At 41.6% G+C, this 21,933-nt stretch overlaps 1 protein-coding gene and 1 long non-coding RNA gene across 7 annotated transcripts in view; both read right to left on the bottom strand.

Annotated features, from left to right (window-relative positions):
- Positions 1-16,216, bottom strand: part of P4ha1 (prolyl 4-hydroxylase subunit alpha 1) — a 50,553-nt gene extending 34,337 nt beyond the window's left edge. For 2 of the 6 annotated variants that reach the window (XM_087598277.1, XM_087598275.1), the window contains exons 1-4: positions 16,104-16,216; positions 14,264-14,366; positions 1,592-1,694; positions 478-574 (exon numbers count right to left, since the gene is read on the bottom strand). In XM_087598277.1, the coding sequence (XP_087454403.1) occupies positions 478-574; positions 1,592-1,667 (173 nt within the window). In that variant the 5' untranslated portion in view covers positions 1,668-1,694; positions 14,264-14,366; positions 16,104-16,216. 6 annotated transcript variants of the gene reach the window in all.
- A 710-nt stretch (positions 16,217-16,926) lies between these two features.
- Positions 16,927-21,933, bottom strand: part of LOC147998618 (uncharacterized) — a 60,274-nt gene continuing 55,267 nt past the window's right edge. Inside the window, exon 3 of the long non-coding RNA XR_015645822.1 lies at positions 16,927-17,016. This is a non-coding gene — a long non-coding RNA (uncharacterized LOC147998618). The remainder of the gene's footprint in view (positions 17,017-21,933) is intronic.

Here is a 21,933-nt window from a genome sequence, read left to right as displayed (position 1 = left end):
CCCAAGTTTTGTTAAGTTACTTTGTCACAGTAATAAAAAGCTAACTAGGGACTAGGGAACTGGTCATGTGGTAAAGTGTTTATCATACAAGGACTGCCACTGAGTTCAGATCCCAAACATCCCCAACAATAGTCATATTTGTCTAATTCTAGAGCTTGGAGGTAGAAACAGAAAGATTCCTGAAACTTGGTGGCTAATTAGCCTTGCCAAATATGGTAGAGATCCTGCCTCAAAAAATAAGAGAATAATAGAGGAAGGCATCAGACGTTAACCTTATGCCATATGCATCTGCAAATATAAACATGTGCATATCCTAATATACAAGCTGACACGCACCACCTCTGACCCGGGACTGATCTTTGTTTCCCATCCTTAATGCTTTAGTCTTTCTCCCGCTTACATTTCCACTGCATGCTTCAGTGCAGGAGAGGAAACGTTCCGATGGAGCCGGAACGGCAGGAAGAAAAACACACTTACTTTTTGATTTGCTCTAACTTGTCCTCTTCTGCTTTAATGTAATCTTTTAGTGACGTCACCAGGTCTTTCTCATTATGGATCAAGTCAGTCATCTGACCTACACGGGAATAGGAAGGTCATTAAATATTCATCAATATAAATCTTTTAGAATTCATTAGGAAGGTTTTATCCTCTTGGAGGATTTAATCAGAATGGAACAGGTATGTTGTGAAGGATCATTTTTCTTTCTTTTTTCCCACCAGATAAACCAAAATAAAATTCCAATGAGTAATGGTTCTAGGTTTTAGAACTAATAAATTTTGTAAACTTGGACTATGTTGAAAATGGTGTTTTTCATTTTTAAACTAAATTAATAAACAGAGACCAAGCTGTCTTTGAACTCACAAAGATCTACCTCCTCTGCCCTAAGTTCTGGGACCAAGAGAGTACACCAGCACTGCCCAGCTTCAGCACACTATCTTTATGATACTTTTTAAACTTAGGGTGTGAGAAAATAACACATTTACAGTGAAGTAAAATATTAGAAAGTAATCTATGCATTAAAATGGTATGTATATGCATTAATTATGTGTAGAGATTAATCACTAAATTTCTTCTTTATTTTTTTTTTTTTTGTAAGAGCGTCTCATTATATAGACTTGGCTGGCCTGGACCTTAGTATATAGACCAAGCTTGACCTCAAATTCATAGAGCTCTGGCTACCTTTGCCTCCAGTGCTGGGATTAAAGTCATACATAGTTGGGTGCTGTCATGCCCAACTAGCACTAACTTTTTGGTATGCTTTTCTAAATTTTTCCAATTTCTAAGCATAATACATATCACCTTTGTAATCAGAAAAAATTAATTTAAAGAAATCCAAGGCAGGTAGTACGTACTATAACTACTGTCCACACTGCACTCATGGAGAGTACTCAGTAAACTATTTCTTTTTAAAGAATGAAGAAAGGCAGACAGACATAAAGGAATTTTTCAAATGGCCCTCTTAAATAGGCAAGGGATAAACCGAGGTTAATCTTCAGGAATACAGTGCATTTGTTTTTACCAATTTAAAAATACAAAAGCATGCAAAATTTAAAATGTAAAACCTAGTAGGTTACAAATGGCTAAGACTTACCAATTGAAGTAAAAAAGCCTGGATGGGCTGAACACTGAGGAAGTAGAATCCCCATCATTAATACACCCCAGATCATCTTGGAGCACCCCACAGGTTCACACACCTACAAGAATAGTAGCAATTAGTCTCCAGGCTGCCTCTAGAATTGATGTTAACTTTTTAAAATCAATGTAATGACTAATTTATGACTTTAATAAATTTAGATGCTCCATGCTATAGAGAAACTTCAACCCATTTGTTTCCCTGCTATTGCAAGCAGAGCAACTGAACAGTTACGGTTTTTGAAAAGGATTTCTTTTTAGTCTTAATTGTGTATGTGTGTGCAGTGATGAGCACGAGTGTGGGTGTCAGCAGAGGCCAGAGCTGGAATTATAGGCAGTTGACAGCCACTACATATGGTGCTGAGACTAGAATTCAGGTCCTCTGGAAGAGCAGCAAGTGTTAACAGCTAAGTCGTCTCTCAAGTCTCAGAAGTGGCATTTTATATAGTATGAAAATGTTTTCCCTTTTGTCTAGCTCTAAAACATGAATGCCCCACAAGAATATACTTTAGAGATCACCAATACACTTTAAAGATGATAGAAATGGTGTAAAAGAAAAAATTCGGAGCTCTTTAATCCTTAAAATTTCTAACTTAAACCATCTTTCCCAAGTATGGTTCTAACTTTAAAATTCGAAGTTGTAGAGATGATAAAAGTGGAGGTGACTGATTATTTCATATCTCTGTGAGAGCACTGAATCATGATGAGAGACGGGACTGTCTTGGTGTGTTAATTAAACATGAATGGAGCTATACTATTTTGTTTGAGACAGGATCACCTGTATTCAGGCTGGCCTTTGACTTTCTAGAGCTAAGACTCACCTTGAACTTCTGATCCTACTGATAGCTGGGATTTTAGGTTTGTGTCCCTACGCCCTGTTTAGCTGGTGCTGGAGATGGAACCCCAGAGCATGATAATCCAATACTGTATCCAGTTAGCTGTACCCCAACAGCAATGCTATTACTTAAGGTGTGGTCAATACCAAAAGAATGAATAGCCCTGTACATTTAAACTAGTAATTTCTCCTAACAATATAGGTTTGAGGGCTAGCTTGAGAGGAGGAAGGCTTTGCTATTATTTTGTTTTTTTTTTTGTTGTACTTTTTCTCTTCTGTGTTCTATGTTAAAAGAAAGAAAGAAAGAAAGAAAGAAAGGAAGGAAGGAAGGAAGGAAGGAAGAAAGAAAGAAAGGAAGGAAGGAAGAAAGAAAGGCCATCCAAGCCTTGTACACCACTGTGACTTTCCCCCTATGCTCAACCTGGTAACAAAACTCTTCTTGATAATTTTTCCCTTTTTCTGTTCTTGTATGTGAGGTCGTATCTGAATCTTGCTAGTCACTCGTCTAAATTACTGAGAAGCAGGTTCTCTCAGCCAAACCCAGAACTCACTCATATGCCGAGTAGCCCCTGGAGCCAGCCTGCTCTCTCTGGGATCAGGTTTTTGCTATCTAAGGTGAGGAATGCAGGCAGACTGTCATACCCACTTGGTATAACACCTGCATTCTGGGAGACTGAACTCTGGTCCTTACAGTCTGTTAACCACAGCCTCTCACCACCCCTACCTTCTTTTTCCCCTATCCCTGGTTCAGTCTTTTCCAGTGAGGACTATTCATGATAAATGAGGGTACTGGGTAACCACTGAAAGGCTCCATCTTGCTTTATCAACTAACTACCCTTATACTCTTCCTCCTCCCCTACCAAAAACATGGGCTTTCTCATTGCTTTACCGCAGAGTAAGTTACTGCTCAAGTATGGCGTGCTTCAGAAGCAGGTTCCTATCTGTTAGGTGATTGCCAGCCTGTTATTGTAGACACTTCTCTGATCTTTCTCGTGAGGCTTCAACAGAGGCAAACTGAAATCCACAAAAGCTGAAAAGGACCTTCATCTTCTCCCTTAAATTGAATCTCAATGAAAAAGATCACCATAAAAAAATGGCATTTTGGAAGAACTCCTATATCTCCCCCTACAAGTTAGCTACAAATTTCCAGATTCTTCCAGAAGGACACAGTAGTGAAACAGTTTTTTGGCTGCCTTACAGTGGCCTGGAGAAAGCTTCTAGAATGTAGCAGACGCAGGCACTTCCTCTATTGGGCTCCTGCCAAAGGACGAATCTTTTTCAAAACACCAGGCTGTCTGACGAGTCTAGAATATTCTCTCAGTGTTTAATCAGATTCTTGCCATAATTTTCTTAGTTAGTAAATGCTATTTCCAGAAAAAAAAATTATACATGTTTTCAATATATTAATAGAAGGCTAGTCACAAGTATTATGTAAATTTTTAACTTTTATGATAAAGTTTAGATCTGCTAGATAAGACCATTTTTATTACTAAAATATATTGTTATTAAAGATTCTTCGTGTTGGGGATTTAGCTCAGTAGTAGAGCACTTGCCTAGCAAGTGCAAGGCCTTGGGTTCAGTCCTCGGCTCCGAAAATAAAAAAAAATAAAAAGATTCTTTGTTACCTACCATTGTCTTTAACATCACAATAAACCAAGAATCATTAGCTTACAGAAATAACTATGTTTTAAATTTATAATATGTATGTTTTGCCTCCATATATATATATACATATATATATGCATATATACATATATATGTACACAGGCGCGCGCACCCCTGGTACCCTCAGAGGCCAGAAGAGGTTAGAATCCCTAAAAGTGGATTTACAGCTGGTTCTGGATCTACAATATGGATGCTGGGAATCAAACCAAAGTCCCCTACACACATGGGGACACACACAGGGACACATAGGCACACACAAGAGCAATAAGGTGGCTAAACTGCTAAGTCACCTCTCTAGCCCACCTACCCCCATTTTTATTTTATGTATATGAATCCTTTGTCTGTTTGTCTGTGTACCACCTCTGCTCCCTGCATGCAGAGGCCAGAAGAAGGCATCAGATACCTGAAACTAGAATTTATAGCTGGGACTCCACACCCCAGTGCCTCTGCAAGAATAGCAGTGCTCTTAACTTCTGAGCTTTCGCCCCAGCCCTGAAAACTATACTTTAATAACTATAAAGCCTCAAAGCACTAGTAATATGAATATGTCTGCTTCTTCAAAATAAATTTTACAAAGATCTGATAGCCATAACCAGACCAGTGTAACAAAACAAGTTATAAGGGCTCTGAAAGCTGGGAATTTATAAACTTAAAAATAAGAAAACAGGTGGCTCAGTGGGTAAAGGCACTTACCAACAATGAGCGAGTTCAGCCTCAGACTCCACACTGTCGAAGGCTAGAGCTGACGACACACACACATCAGGACACAACCCCACCCACCCAGCAAATACATTAAACAAACAAACAAACAAATGAACTAGGTGTGATAGCTCACACACTTAAAACCCCAGAACTCAGGAAACAGAGGCAGCCAGATATCTGTGAGTTCAAGACCATCCTGATCTTCATAGTGAGATCTTATCTCAAAAATAAGAAGGGGCTAGAGTGATGGCATGATGGTGTGATGGCGTGATGGCTCAGGAGTTTAGATATGTACTGCTCTTATAGAGGATCTGAATTTAGTTCCCAGCACCCACACTAGGAAGCTCATACCACCTGTAACTCCAGCTCCTGAGAATCTACCTCCTCAGGCCTCTGCAGGTACCTGCACGGACACACACGGGGACACACACGGGGACACACACGGGACACATACGCACACATTTTTTTTGTATCAGAAATCAAGGCTAAGGAGGCAACTCAATGGACAACATGGTTTGTCCTGAGTTTGTCCCTAGAATTGGTATCTATCATCCACTTTCCTATAGGAGACAACGACAGGAAAATCCCAGGAAGCTGGGAACTAGTAGGCTAGCTAGCCTGTATATACAACAGCAAAAAAAAACAGAGGTCGGGTTACAAGCAGGGTGGAAGGTAAGAACTGCCACCTGCGGTTATCTTCTAACTACAGTCTACATATACACCAACAGGAGGGGTGGGGATGGGGGGAGAACAGAACTTATCACAATCCAGATGGTTAGGTTGTATGGGGCCACTGAAATAGTTCAGTAGGCAAAGGTGCTTGCCACCAACCTGAAGACCTGAGTATTTAGAAGTATTTCTAGGGGCTGGGGATTTAGCTCAGTGGTAGAGCACTTACCTAGGAAGCGCAAGGCCCAAAAAAAAGAACCAAAAAAAAAAAAAAAAAAGTATTTCTAATCACAAGGTCTCTTACTCTTTACAACCTGTGGACTGAATCAGTCACACACACCAAGAATTTCCCAGTATCTGAGGAGGCCTCTTAGATAATTCTTTTTTTCAAGCTACTTTAAATTGGATTCTACCGTGTGCAATATAGAATCGGCCTACACAGCATCACGCAGAACGGTCAGCAAGCAAAGCTCATTACTGCCATAGAGCTAAGTTCTCAAACTCTGCTCATCAGAGCTGTCGCGCGACCGGCAAGGAAGACGCAACACCATTGAATCCTTCTCAATCAGCCTTTATTGCAGGAACACCTCATTGATAGTACGGGAACCCCGGGGAACAAAGGCACTTGCCTTAAGTACAAAACAGACAGCATGGCTAAGGACTTGTCCTCGGGGGATTGGTGGAGTAAAGACATCTTATTAACATGCTTATCAACTATGACCTAGTAAAGATGTCAGAAGAAAGCTAAAGGTGGTAGTAATACAAGCGACCACTAGATGTCAGTGCTATAGATAAATGCTCCCAACACAGAGCCATCTAAGGTCTGGAGTAAACAGATCATTTGTACACATTTCCCGGTGCTCGTCTGATGACAATGCTTTAAGAGCCACTGGATATAGACAAACATTGAAATCACAAAAACAGAACTCTCTCTTTAAGATGGGCTTTACTCTTCAGTTTTTCTTTTGGGAAAATAGACTCAGTCTACTGAATGGTTCCTAATGTGTTCTAATCCTATGTCTCAATTAGCTACAGTCACTGCACAGCCTACGCGGCATGCTACGAGGGAGACAGCTTTATTAATCACTTGTTTCAACATAATGCTTTTCTTAATTATACTGTCCGACTTCCATCTATCTCTCTTCCCTCTTCGAAGTCCACAAAGCAAATACAACAGAGTAGTTAAGAGTCAAGCTTCCTGGGCTGGAGAGATGGCTCAGTGGTTAAGAGCACTGACTGCTCTTCCCGAGGTCCTGAGTTCAAATCCCAGCAACCACATGGTGGCTCACAACCATCTGTAATGAGATCTGATGCCCTCTTCTGGTGTGTCTGAAGGCAGCTACAGTGTACTCATGTATAGTAAATAAATAAAATATTAAAAAAAAAAAAAGAGTCAAGCTTCCTAAGAGATAATACAGCATCAAAGAAAAGTGAGACACAAATGACTTCTGCTCCAAAGTTTCCAAGCATGGACTAGAATTCAAAGTGAATGTAATCACTTTCACTTTATATTATTTATTTATCTAGGTCTTTTTGAGCAGAGTCCAGGCTGGCTTTGAATTCCCAGATACTGAATGTAATCTCTTAAAAGAAACAAAAAACCATCTCAGGATTCCTGAGAGCTGGGAGAAGAGATGAGGGAAGGAAGGGGAGGAACAGAAAAGGAACCAAGAAGCTTCACAGACGCCAAGACAAACTCAGTGCTGTAGCAATATGAAAAATGTATTGAAGATAATTTATGAGCCTGGTGTGGCAGTGCAGACCTGTAACCCCAGCACTTAGGAGGCTGAAACAAAACACTGTAAATCTGAGACCATCATGGGTCACCTAAGTTCCAGGTCAGCCTAAGAAACACAGCAAAACTGTACACCAAAAGGAAAAGGACTTGATTATTGTACAAGCTATTTACTGGATTACTAGGGCAGTGTATCTGACAGAAATCTCACTACCCTTTCAGCCTCATATTTTTCTTCTAAAACGTTGCAATATTTTAAGAAAACTCCTCCCTCGGAGATACATCATCCAAATCTTAACAGCAGAGATGAAATTATGTTTGATATTCTAATTTCAACTTTGCCTGACATTAAAATTTCTCCACAAGCCCTTTTAAGTCTCTCCATGCCCCGCCCCCCACTTGCCTCAAACCTTTGAGAAAGCTCTGGCAGATCTCATCCTAGCTGCTGCCTTGTGTTCACCTTTAATCTTGGGATAGTTTTCACAATCAACGCAAACTCTGGTTCCTAGTGAAGGCCTCTATCGTGTGCTGCGTAACTGGACTTGGCATGCTCTTCAATCAAAATAGGACATGTTTTCCAAAACAACTAAGCAATGACGAAAGGAACTAGTTCCACTCCCAATCTTCCCTGTGGTCCTTCATCAAACCCCATCTGTCTTCACTTCATTCATAGGTTTTCATCACGTTTCTGATGGACAATTTTTAATACTATGATCAAATTTTAATAAAAAATGTTAAGAATCACTATTAAATGGTACTGTCCTTTATTTTTGGACTGTGCATTTTACTTTAGAGAAAGAGTCTTTCTATGTAGCCCTGCAACTCACTATGTAGACAAGGCTGGCTTCAAACCCAGAGATCTACCTCTGACTGCCACGTCTAGCTGAGACTGACTGCCTTCTTCAAACTATGTAACAGACTTTATTGTTTCAAGCACCTTAGAAACATGTAGTCATCTCTTACCATGTGTGGTGCCACACAGCTACAACTCAAGTATTCAAGAGACTAAAACAGGGCTGGAGAAATGGCTCAGGGGTTAAGAGCACTGACTGATCTTCTAGAGGTCCTGAGTTCAAATCCCAGCAACCACATGGTGGCTCACAACCATCTGTAATGGGATCTGATGTCCTCTTCTGGTGTGTCTGAAGACAGCTACAGTGCACTCAGACAGACATCCTCTCTTAAAACATACATTTCTTTGTTTTTAAAGAAGCATTTATTTATTTTATGTATATTGTATATTTATGTACACTGAGTCATCGCCCCAGCCCCATACATTTAATGTAGAAAAAAGAATTCTCATTTCCCAGAACAGAGAACCTGAAAATGTTATTTTGATATTAGAAGCATTCTAAATTAATAAGATTCACTAATAATGCCTACTTTATTTGGTGGCCCCTTTAATAAGAAGGGGGATAAGCAAGGTGTTCCGTAACTCCAGTTCCAGGGGATGGAACACCCTCTCCTGGCCTTTTCAGATACCACACATATGTACACAGACATACAATCAGGCAAAAGCAGACACATGTGCTATATGAGGGACATGGGAAAAAACCAAGGACTTCGAGAAGGTGGAGAAGTGGCCACCTCACCTCAAAGCTCACTAGAAATCAGATGCAGAGTCTACATTAAGAGGGAGCAGAGAGTGGAAAGAGACTGTGGAAAGAAGGAACAAATATCCAGTTGTACACACAATGCTTGATGTTGCTTGTGTACTCTGCTACATATAAACAGTAACATTCTTCTCAAGTTTCTCCTACAGATAAAACAAAGACGGCAAGTATGGTGGCCATCACCACCTGAAAACTCAGCCCCAGGAGGTAGAGGCAAGAGGATCATCCAAGAATCTGCGGCCAACTTGGTCTACAGAGTGAGTTCTGGGCCAGCCAAAGCTACATAGTTATCTCAAAACAACAAATGAACAAACAAAAATACCAGCAAATAAGAAAAAAGCTGGAGGGTTGGGGATTTAGCTCAGTGGTAGAGCGCTTGCCTAGGAGGCACAAGGCCCTGGGTTCGGTCCCCAGCTCCGAAAAAATGAAAATGAAAAGGAAAAAAAAAAAAAAGAAAAGAGCTGGAGTGATGGCTCAGCGGTTGAAAGTACCAACTGCTCTTCCAGAGGTCCTGAGTTCAATTCCCAGCAACCACATGGTGGCTCACAACTATCTGTAATGGATTCTGGTATATCTGAAGACAGCTACAGTATACTCATATACATTAATAAAATCTTTAAAAAAAGAGCCAGGTATCATAATTCATGCTTATAATCCCTGCACTCAGAGGACTCAATCAAAAGACTGGAGTTTGTGTTCACCTGACTACAGAGTCTTGAGCAAAACAATTAGGACCTTGTCTTATTATACTAATTTATTAAGGAGAGGGCGTGATCATGTGCTGTGGCCAGCACTCAAGAGCCTATGGCCTGAAGATCCTGAGTTTGAGATCAGCCTAGGCTATAGATCAAGAGATTCTGTGTCGGGGTTGGGGATTTAGCTCAGTGGTAGAGCGCTTGCCTAGCAAGCGCAAGGCCCTGGGTTCGGTCCCCAGCTCCGGAAAAAAAAAAAAAAAAAAAAAGAAAAAAAGAGATTCTGTGTCAAGTTTTAAAAAAAGAAAAGGAAACGAAAACTTAACAAAACCAACTCTATAGTTCTTTCTCACTGCAGTTCAATAGAAGTCTACAATAGTTGGTGTCACAATTGCTGACTGTTATTATCATTATTTGGGGCCAACTTTGCTTTTGAAGGGTTGCAAATAATTCAGAGAACAATTCATGATCTGGAAGTTTGAGAAACTATTCAGACAATAAAATCAGGTACTGTGGTGAAGAATCTTATAAAATTTATAACCAGGAAAATAAAAAGATTAGCATCAGGGCTGGAGAGATGGCTCAGAGGTTAAGAGCACTGACTGCTCTTCCAGAGGTCCTGAGTTCAAATCCCAGCAACCACATGGTGGCTCACAACCATCTGTAATGAGATCTGATGCCCTCTTCTGGTCTGTCTGAGGACAGACAGCTACAGTATACTTACATATAATAAGTAAATAAATCTTTAAAAGAATTAGCATCAACAAATTAGCGATTAAAACTTTACTGGTTTCCACTTATTAAAAAGCACCTTCTTCCAACAAGCTGTTTATAGAGTCCATTTCTGTAATTATGGTGAGTATATATTAAAAAATTCACTATTTCTGGGCAGTGGTAGCACACACCTTTAATCCCAGTACTGGGGAGGCCGAGCCAGGTAGATCTCTTGAGTTTGAGGTCAACAAAAACCCCCAAATTGTCCTCTAGGGTTTGACAATATATTGGCAAACATGCACACAAAATACAGTTAAAAATTTTACAAACTTCAAAGTTATCCTCTTTATGTGACTTCCCACATACATGCTATGGTACATGCACACATTGTGACACAGATGCACCCCCCACACACACACACACAGTAAACATAGTGGTATTTTTCTCAAGTTTTTAATGTTACTGGAGTGTCAGGAGGAACTAAGATGTTCTACGCACAAGTGTAGTGATGTTGGAATCTCAGACACACAAAAAAGAGCCATAAAGTTCTTCCCTGTAAGAAAAAAGCTGTAGGGGCTGGGGATTTAGCTCAGTGGTAGAGCGCTTACCTAGGAAGCGCAAGGCCCTGGGTTCGGTCCCCAGCTCCGAAAAAAAAGAACCAAAAAAAAAAAAAAAAAAGAAAGAAAAAAGCTGTAATGTTCAACAAGACATTTTGAGATAATAAACACAGTGTTTATCATATGATCTGCTACAATTTTTTATTTAGTTATTGGTATTAATCTTTTATTGTGCCTAAATTACAAACTAAGCTTTCCTTCAGTATGTATATCAAAAACCACACTGCATCACTCAAGGTTTCTGATACTCCTGGGAATCTTTGAAGGCACCTCGTGTGGACAACAGGGAACTACATATTGTTCTTCTACAGTCTTAATAATGCTTTCCCCCTCCTTTAAAAGATGGGTGTATCTTTATTCTATGTGCATGGAGTGTCCTCGGGGGTTAGGCGAGGGCCCTGGATCCACAGATGGTTTTGAGAGTTTATGTGGTGATGTGAGCCAAACCTGGGTCCTCTGACAGAGCAGCCAGTGCTCTCAACAGTTAAGCATCTCTTCAGCCCTCTGCCCAATGCTTTATGACTTATGGTTATCAACTGTTTATTTTAGACTTTTTGCTAGTCTAAAAGAAAACTATTAACCACATGTTGGAAACATCTAGAGAGGTTTAATGCACTCTGCATACCTGAGAGAAAAATTGCTATTATGTGCCATTTCATGTTCACATGTCATTCCCAATACAGATGATTACGTATTCTCTTGTCTCTGGCCATAACCGATTCCATCAGAAGACGGATAAGTTAGTAGAGAGCAGAAGCACTTCCTATCGTCTTAATAAACAAAGTCATCCTCAGTGTTCACTTCACCGACCTTCCATCTCTCCAAGGCACCCTACAGAGTGCGCTGGGTGTTTCCTTTCATTTAAAGTATGCTCCCACTATGTAGCCCAGACTGGCCTTCAACGTGGGCTCCCCCTGCCTCTGTCTTTGGAGTGCTGGGACTAGCTGTCTTAAATTCCCTTTTTCCTTACACTGGTCTAACTCCGCTCTTTCTAGTTTTCAGTTTCCTCTTTTCCCACACCAGCTCTCAAGAGGAGAAAAGACACACGAACTTAAGACCACATGTACTAGAGCTGGATGACGGTGCAGCAGCTCAGAGCATTTGTTGCTCTTACAGAGGACCGGAGTTTGCTTCCCAGCACTCACACGGTGCCTAACAACCCTCAGCCTCCATTATCAAGGCTTCTGACCTTACTCTTCTGGCCTGTGCAGGAACAGCACACAAAGATGCAGGGAAAACACCCACACAATAAAAATAATAAATCTTTTAAAAAGATTATACATAGTAGAGTAAAAGAAAATGAATTTCAGTTGCAGAATACATGTGAATGATTCCAAATAGGTTGTTTCATTCAGAACTTACTCATACCTCATATGGAGTAAATTAACCGCATCGTGTTGGCAGATATCATCATAACTTTCATGTCCTACTCGTCAGACTTCCAGATTCATGAACTAAACAAAACTCTTTTCTTTACCTATTATCTAGCCTTGTGTATTTTGTTATAACAATAGAAAAATATCCAATACAAGGCTGGGGCATGGTGGCTTATGTCTTTAATCCCAGCATTTAGGAGGCAGACACAGACAGGTCTGAGTTTGAGGGAAGTTCCAGGTCAACCAGTGCTACAATGAGAAATCCACCCCAGTAACCAATTAGTTATAGATATGAAAAGAAAGCCAGTTAAAGTTAACTACAACCATCCAAGTAAACGAAACAGCCACTGATTTACAGACTTCCCTTTAGACTATTTATAACAAACAGCTCAAATATATGACAACAGAGGTATCATACTGATTTAATATTACTGAGAAAACTATAAACCACCAAAACATGAACACATTTATATAAAAACAGGAAGCAGAAGAAATCTAAGGCAGAATTCATTCTGTTGATGGTTATGTAAGAAGCATGAATCTTTGTACTGTATTTTTAGCCAACACCCAGCTAAATATACTAACAGCTATACTGAGTATCCAAAGAAAAGGAATTTATCGAAACTGCTTCAAAATTCCTATGGTACCTTAAGTGAGAATCTTTTTTAATTCCCTAGGTCTTTATTCGGGCATAAAATCTCTTTGGCTAAAGGAAAACTAACAACAGCACGGCTTCAAATTATATAAAGTTTATATAAAAAACATTTTTACTCAATATAAACCCTGATTTCACATATATAATACCTATTTGGCTTCTCATATATTCATATATTTATACATACATTCCACAGAGTGATTTAGTAGTAAGATTTAAGATCTCACCACAAGACAGACAATAAATATTAACGTCAAGGACTATTCCATTCGTTTTACTTCTCTTCATGCTTTTTCACCTTCAGAGTGTTACAGTGTTGGGGGAAAGGCGGGACAAGACATAATCTGATATACTGTAACTGGCTCACAATAGAGTAGTTCAACAAATTCGAAGAAACTACTCTGTTAGAAACATCTCAGCAATAGCTTACTAAGGCCATCCTCATACTTGAATGAAATTGATATATATGCTCACTTCAACTTTCTGAAATAGCCAAGAAAGTCTGCTCAAGAAGCCTATGTATTCCTAAATTTTTAGGGATTCTTACAACAGAGCTCATGAGTGGGGGCATAAATGATATATAAGTTATATAGAAATACATGCATTTGTATTTTCTGATCTAGGTAGGCCCCTTCCTTTGCTGTAGACTTTGAAGAGATTTCATAGCCTCAAAAATAGACTGAAAAACATTCTGGATCTCACAAATTAATCTAACAATAATTACACCCAGGTTAATCATCTATTAAAAACGAAGCATTCCTCCCATAGAAATTAAGGTTCACAAACTTTATAAAGTCTCCATTCTTACTACATCCCTGGCATGAAAGCAAATGTTTGAAATTAACTGTTCCATGAAAAACACTGCTTGTCAGTCTATAAATCATTCTGCAGAAACAGAAAATTAGTGTCTCCTTAACAAAGTTACAGCTCATTGCAACAGTGGTGATACACAGGAGAACTAAAGCTTTCTTCTTCTTCTTCTTCTTCTTCTTCTTCTTCTTCTTCTTCTTCTTCTTCTTCTTCTTCTTCTTCTTCTTCTCTTCCTCCTCCTCCTCCTCTTCTTCCCCCCCCACCCCTCCCCCTCCTCCTCCTCCAGTTTTTGTTTTGTTGTTTTTTTGGTTGGGTGGTTTGTTTGTTTTGGAGATAAGAGTTTCTCTGTGTTGCCCTGAGAGCCCTGAACTCACTCTGTAGACCAGGCTAGCCTCGAACTCACAAGAGATCCAATTGCCTCTGCCTCCCAAGTCCCAGGATTAAAGACAAACACCACCACCACCTGGCTATAATTGTTTTTACATTTTTTTTTCAATATTTAGTTTTTACAATTACAAGTCATACTTGTTTTTCACCTATTTTCCTACCTGGGTTACAAAGTGACAAAATGCCCAATCCTTTCATCAAAGTGTCAGCTTTATTTCAAAATAGAACTCACTTCAGTCTAACAATGGAAACAGCTTTATCCACCTAAAAGAGAAATAGCAGTCTTTTTCTTAGTCTGTAAATCCAAAAGGCATCTGCCCTCAGAAAAACACTAGGCACAATATTCCAAAATCAAACTGTCGTGTGTGACCTTTTAAAGGAACAAAAATCTATCCTTCCTACAAAAGGAAAAGGTAAAACCTTCAATTCATATTTAAGATTCTGAAATGACAATCAGGGTAAAGTCTAAAGTTAAAGAAAATCAGTCGCTGAGGAGAGATGAAAGAAAAAGAAATCACAGCTACTCCTATTTCAAATCAAGATAAAAATATTCAAGCCTGTTCACTTTCAGCTTCTACTTACTGCTTAAAATCTATTTTCTCTCTAGAAATAATCAAAATAATCCTTTTGTGTATCTTTTAAATTCAATTTTCTATGTTCCTGTTATGCAGGAGTAATTTTTAATGCGATTATTTTAGGAATAGACTAGTTCCATTCATAAGCTACATCTAAACCTGAGAAGGGAAATGAGTTTTTTCCCTTCAACCTTAAAAAAAAAAGTTGATGAAAGAACAGCGTTGCCACGTCTTCCCCCTCCCCCACTCACGTAGTGGCTATTCCATCCCTCCAGAGTGCATTCCAAGGAAAAGTCCAAGAGCCATAGCTCTCGAATTAAGTCGAAACTGGCAGGTCCCTTTTAGTTTTTTAAAAATCATTTCGTAAAAGAGGATCCAGAAGCTTCTCCACTCCTTTCTAAGGAGGCTATTTCCTATCAACAACGGTGCAAAACCCCGAGTCCTCATTTGAGGAGGTTAGCTTAAGATGCTAGCGTCCAAAACCTGCCTTTGTACCAAACTCCCACACTTTAGGAGAAACTACCTCGTATTTAATCATACTTCCTCACACTAAGCATCCATCTGGGGCCAACCACAAAACCCAGTTTAAAATTCTCACACAACCAGGGAAGGTTTGGCTAAAATGGACTGATTTTTCGACCCGGCAAGGGGAGGGGAGCGTGAGGGACGAAAAGGGAAAGGGGGTCTGGGTGAGCCGAACCAGAGGTGGGGAAGATTGGAAACCCAGAGGAGAGGAGAGGGAGAGAGGAATACAGAGACGGGCGCGTGTGTCCTGAAGTGATTCACAGGGATGGAGAGGAAGAAAAAAGCCAGCTTCCCCAACTGTGTGAATGACAGCAACTTCTCAGCTAAACTCAGCGCCCCGGGCTATGTCTACTTGCTGAGACAGCACCGCGAAGCGCAACAGACAAGTTCAGTCCCAACTTCTGAGTAGATCCCACTTCACAGCTCCACTTTCCAAAAGTGAAAAGGAAAAGGGAGAGAGATCGAAATGCAGCGCCTCAGCCCCCAGCTGCAATCGCCGCCAGTTTTCTCCATTGCCACATGCTAACCATCTGCGGCTGGGGCGGCCCAGACCCCCGCCCGTCCGCCCTCGGCTTCCCTCAGCTTAGTGGGGAGGACGAGGTACCGCTGCACAAGTCATCAGGGAGGCTGGCTGCCCGGGATGGAACATTCAAGAAGGTCCTAGTGCTGGGGCGGGGCACAAGCCGCTGCAGCAGCTCCAGCCAGAGGCAGGACGGGGGGGGTGGGAATGGACGGCAAGGGAAGCCGGGCGAGCGGCGAGGCGGCCTGGCTTCGGGGGTGCGGGGCCGAGGGAGACCCGGGGGCGGCTGTGGGAAGGGCTGACCCCCGCCTCCAGAGCAAGGGGACCCCGGCTGTCCGCGGGAACCTGGCATCGGACCCCAAGATCGGAAGAGCGCCTCACCTGGATAGCGGGCCGTGAGGAAGGCGACAGCTCGGCTCGGGTCGGTCCTGTCGCCTGTAGTCCCCACTAGGTAGCTCCCTGCCGCGCTCAGCCTGCTGGCGGTGCGACTGGGCAGCAGAGGGAGCCAGAGGAGCCTTTTATAGTCCCCAGCCGCGCCGGCGCGCCGAGAACGGGGCGGCCACAGCTCTCGCTACGTGCGCTCAGTCACACCAGCACCCGCGCCACTGCGCAGGCGCGCGCCGCCGGCCTCCCACCCACTCGGGAGTCGCCCAAGCCCGGGGTGTTCCAAGCCCAGGCTGGCCCACGCGAGGACGCAGTGCGCCTGCGCAGAACTCCTGCCACGCCACCGTTACCGTAGTTACCACGGGTTCCCCCCACCCCCCGATTCCTTGTAGGATTTAGCGCCTTCATTTTAGGGTCAGCGGCAGTTCTCAGCCTTCGAAGCCACCGGGAAGGACAGTTCTGCAAAACTAGGAGAGGCTTATAAAACTGTAGGAAATAAAGTGGAGTTGTGGAGTGGGAAATAAGACCGTGTGTCCGGGGTGGCTGTCGGGGCTGTCTTGGCCCGTAGTGGGGTTTGCTTTAGTAAGCATCTTTTTACACTTCTGAACACAAGGATTTCGCTTAGTCTCCCATCCGCATATTTTATCGGTGACTAAGAGGTTGCATTTGAGTGTCACCTGGGGTTAAATTCTAACCCACTCTGGTCTAAAGTTAGATTTTAACTTCCCGGCATCTAGGTCTGCAAAGAAGGAAAACAATATTATTATCTGTCCCCTAGAATTGCTGTGAGAAATGAGATAATGAATGAAAAAGCACTTACTTAGCATATGCCTAGGATTCAGGAGAACTTGGAAACATATAATGGTGGTGGAGAGGGCTTGTGCCAGGATGTTGGTTTTTGAGCATTTACCTAGAGCGGAAAAGGGCCTTTTTTATTACCTACGCTTTTATTTCCTACACTCAAACAAACCAGCACAGAAACAAGCCCCAACAACAGTAAGTTTGGAGATGTGGCACAACAGCTAAGGTTTCAGTTCCCAGCACCATGCTGAGGGTGGCTCACAACATCCTGTAATCCCCGCTCCAGCAGATCCAACCGCTCTGGGCTTCCAAGAGCACCAGTATTTAAGCACACAAGACACATACATAGTTAAAATTAATAAAATTAAATCTTTAAAAAATACTATTGAGCACACTATGTAAGTAAGGCACTAACTGTGTTTAAGCTTAGTTGTAGTTTTAAAGAAGGAAGCCGTAGTAACTGGAAATAAGGACAATGTCGTAGATAATTTAATCCTTGTCAGTGAAAGAAAGACTTTAACATTTGTTATTCATTTAAAACTGTAAAGTTTTCCTTGTTTGCTAAAGTATGGAACTGATTGTCACTTATCTGATACAGATAGACAGAGCTTCAGGCATCCGAAAGTAACAGCTTCTAAAGGTGTGGTTCTGTGAGTCTAGTGAGGGGCAGCAAAGCCAAAAATGTTTTTGTAGGGAGATTTTGATTCTTTTACTATAATGACAACGCAGTTGAATTTTCCAGAGACTACAGCTCCTTTGTCATGGTTTAAGTGTGCAGCATATCCCAACCAGGCCAGTAAGAGAATTTACAGAAAAAAAAAAAACAAAAAACAAAAACCCAAAAACCACACACACATCCTGCTAATACTCTTAAGATGTTTTTATTAAAAATGTTGTTCTCTTAACGTGTAATATAATTGTTTTTAAAATTATATTACTAATACAGTTAATTTACATGTTTTTAAACTCCCACTGCAGTAAATGCTGCCAGATATGATCCATATAAACGCTCTTTTAATACTTAATATGTTTCAAAGGATGTCTCCAGACCCTGTAGTCAGTCAGTGAAGCTTCAGTGCTGGGAATTCAAATTGTCAGTTCTCCCTTCCAAGATCCTAGGAGGGATCTTAGCAATATGTCTGCGTGACCACATGCTTTTATAAATTTTGTAAAAGTAAGACAGTTTTACAGTTCTTGTTCACCCTCAGGAACTCTCCCTCTGCCACACTTCCTCTTGACTGAAGGTGTTGGAGTTGCTGGCAGGCATTTAAAATCTTCTGCTAAAATTGAACTAGGGTTACATTTGGTTTGAATTTAGGAAGGTTTATTTTCGTAGCCTGAGTCTCTTCTATCTGTGGTTAGGATGTTGCCAGATGCCCAAGCTTCCAAGAATACTCTTCCCACCCGTTGGGCTGGCTCTCCCAAGATTATGAGAGAGAGGTTCAAGAGCAGACGTCTTACATCGAATGTATGCTCATTCTAGAGTCAAAAAGATGTGCTGTGGAATGTGTAGCTCCACAGAAGCGTGCACGTGTACCACCACTGCCTGGCTGCTTGGCTTGGTAGCACGAGTACCACCACTGCCTGGCTGCTTGTTGTTTTTGTTTTGTTTTTAGCATCAGGGTCTCACACTATATATAGGCTAAGAGAGTGGAAGGTTATTATATAGCTGGCCTTAAAATTGTGATAATTCTCCTGCCTTACGTCAAAATTAGCAAGTTCCTTTTAATTTTTCTTTTTCAGATCAGTTCCTCAAAGGGGATCCAGCAGCTTCTCTATTCCTTTCCATGGGAGGTCTGCCCTGTAACTGACAGTGCAAAAATCCGAGTCCTCACTCTGGATAGTCAGCTTAAGATGTTAGGGCTGGGAGGACAGCAATCGCCAACAATCCAGGCTGGATGTACGCTATTTTAAAGATTTAATAAAAGGAAGTTCTCTTCTGTCAGAATTTAAAGGACCTTCCAGCAAACAAGAGTGCCATCTGTTCAAAGAAATCTGACATGCCCCAAATATTTGTTAAGTCATTAGAGTGAACAAACTGTTGGAGATGTCTCCAGATTTGATGGCAATCTTCAAAATGTTTATGATGTCATAAAGTAGTTATAAACAGGAGTTAGAGAGATGGCTCAGCAGTTAAAAGCACTGGCTGCTCTTTCAAAGGACTTTGGTTTGACTCCCAGCTCCCACATATACCCTCACAGCATCTGTCACTCCAGTCCCAGGGGATCCAACACCTTCTTTAGGCCTCAAGAGACAACCAAGCATAAAAATCATGCAGACACTCATACTTTCTAAATGATCTCTATGGAAACTTGAATCGTTATCGCGTCTTAAGAGACAAAGAATATCAGGGGTAAAATCGTTAAAGAAAACCAATACAAATTTGTGCCAGGCGATGGATTTTAAAATCCTATTTTGCCAGGTGTAGTGGGCTCACAAATTTGAGATGTTTAAGTTCAAGACCACCTGGCTTCAACTGGCAAAGGCCTCATGCTGTATCACAAGATGGCAGATGGCATCTCATGGTTGGATACAGTGAGAAAGGGTAAAATATAGGAAGAAGGGAGGGAGGAGGAGGAAGCAGGTTAAAAGAGGAGAATTCTCTTAACACTGTTATATTGGGTTCTAAAACTCTAGTTCTTAACTTTGCAGGGACAAAATGTATCCCAAATGCACCACTGATGTTAGCTATTTTTGGAAGATATTTGTCTTTTGCTTGCCCTGAAAAGATACTTCCTACTAAGCCTATGGCTACTCAGCCTGATTACCTCTGCTCTGCTAGAGTGAAAGTGAACGTCACAGGGAAGATAGTAAAATGTCATGACCCCATCTGAATGTCCAGACACCAAGCAATGCTGGACCAGCCCTACTGTAAACCTGCAAGAACTCCATTCCTCTTGCATTTAAAGACGTCACCCAAAGTAGCTCATTGGTCAACTATTTTGGGAAGAGAATGCTTTGTGAATGTCATAACTATTCTTTGAAAAAGACTCTCTAGGAAGGATGGCTGCAATAAGCAGAGGAGATTTTAAAGTAAATAGGCCAATAGCAACTCACGTTAATCAAGCCTCAGAAAAAAGAATCCACCAGTGACAAGCTTCCTTGTTTTTAAAGTCAGTCAAATAAGAAGTCTCACTCCCAGCCCCGTGGTTGGGCATCTTGTTTCTAAGATGGAGTCATGCTTCTAAGCTATCTACCCACTCCTACTTTTGAAAGTCGGTCAACCCCTACCTTCCTCAAAATACTATTAAAAAATGGTGAATATGGTGGCCCCGGGCCACTAATGTGCTATGGCAGTGGGCAAGCATTTATCCATTGAGTATTTATTTGTCTTGATACAAGCTAGACTATGCTCATGCCAGCTATGCAATTCATCTGTGATAGGTCGCAGACTCCTTCTAAGAAGCCAACAGCATACAAGATAAGGAAAAATACACACATTTTTAGAAAATATTTTGTATGGTGTGTTAGCATATGCCTTTAATCCTAGTACTTAGGAGGTAGAGGTGGAGGGAAGCTCTGCGAGTTTGAGGCCAAGCTAGTCTATCTAGCAAGTTCCAGACCAGCCAGGACTCTCCAGCAAACAAGGGTGCCATCCATTTGAAGGAATCCGACATGTCCCCAATTTCTTTTTTTTTTTTTTTTAAGCTTTATTCATTTATTATATATAAGTACACTGTAGCTATCTTCAGATACACCAGAAGAGGGCATCGGATCTCTTTACAGATGGTTGTGAGCCACCATGTGGTTGCTGGGATTTGAATTCAGGACCTCTGGAAGAGCAGTCGGGTGCTCTTAACCACTGAGCCATCTCTCCAGCGCCCCCAATTTCTTTTAAGCCATTAGAGTAAACAAACTGTTGGGAGATGTTTCTAGATTTGACAGTAGCGAGAGTCTGTCCAAAAAAAAAAAAAAAAAAGACTTAATTTTACTTTAAATTGTGTGTATGTGCATGAGTGTGCATATATCTGTGTGTGTGTGTGTGTGTGTGTGTGTGTGAGAGAGAGAGAGAGAGAGAGAGAGAGAGAGAGAGAGAGAGAGAGAACAGAGGCCAGAAGCATTGGATTTCCATGAAGCCGAAGGTATAAGCAGTTGTGAGAAGCTGGATGTTGGCACCGAGTCTTCAGCTAGAACAAGCATGCTCATAAGCACTAAGCTGCCTCTCCAGGCCCCTTATGCATATTCTGATAAGTGAAAACATTAAGGAAATATCCAGGGGCTATGAGAATAGATAAGGGTCACAAGGAAACTGGCTCAAGAAGTAACATTTAAACCCAGGCCTGAGAGTGAGAACGACTCAAAGAACGGTCTCAAAGGGGGAACCAGTGTATTTTTTGAATCATGTGACAAGAAAACCTTGGAACACTTGAGGAATCGAGAGGACTTCCGTATAGCTATAGTGTAGTAAAAAAGGAAGGAAGTCCTAGGAGAGATTAGAGAGGCATAAAAGGCTTATAAACATTGCTTTTTGGTGCTGGAACAAGTATAATGAGAAGGCACTGAAGTATTTTCAGCAGCAAGTAGTATATTATTTACTTTCAACAAAGGAAAGCGTAAGAGGAGAGGCTTTTGGTGATGACATGTCTTGGAGCCCATCGGAATTGTTATGAAATAATGCAGCAGTGGGTGGAGGTAACGGAGTATCGGTTGGGTCCATGCCAAGGTGTCCCCCTGAGAAATCACACCATGAGACAGACCTGGTATAACGGAGGTTTATTTGGGGGAAGAAGGGGAATGAGGAGGACCTGGAGATGGGATAGGGGCAGACAGACCTGGGCGGAACCACAAGAGCAGAGGAGGGTGGGGGGGTAGTACAGAGAAGGACAGAAAGAGGCCGGCCAGGAACGCGTAGGAACAGAAAGAGAGAAAGTGTGTGAGAGAGAGAGATAGGCTAGCAAGCCTGCTTTTATAAGCCAGGCAACCTGCATCTGGCAGTGGCACAGGTTGTTAACGGTAGCTGTTGCTAGGTCCCTAAGAAGAGACTTTTGGAATCCTCTATAAGCCAACAGGGGTCGATCGTGGGAGC

This window comes from Rattus norvegicus, chromosome 20 (assembly GCF_021556685.1).
Source record: "Rattus norvegicus strain SHRSP/BbbUtx chromosome 20, alternate assembly SHRSP_T2T, whole genome shotgun sequence".
Taxonomy (NCBI): domain Eukaryota; kingdom Metazoa; phylum Chordata; class Mammalia; order Rodentia; family Muridae; genus Rattus; species Rattus norvegicus.
Note: the sequence above shows the minus strand (reverse complement) of the source record. Positions and strands in the feature narration are given on the sequence as shown.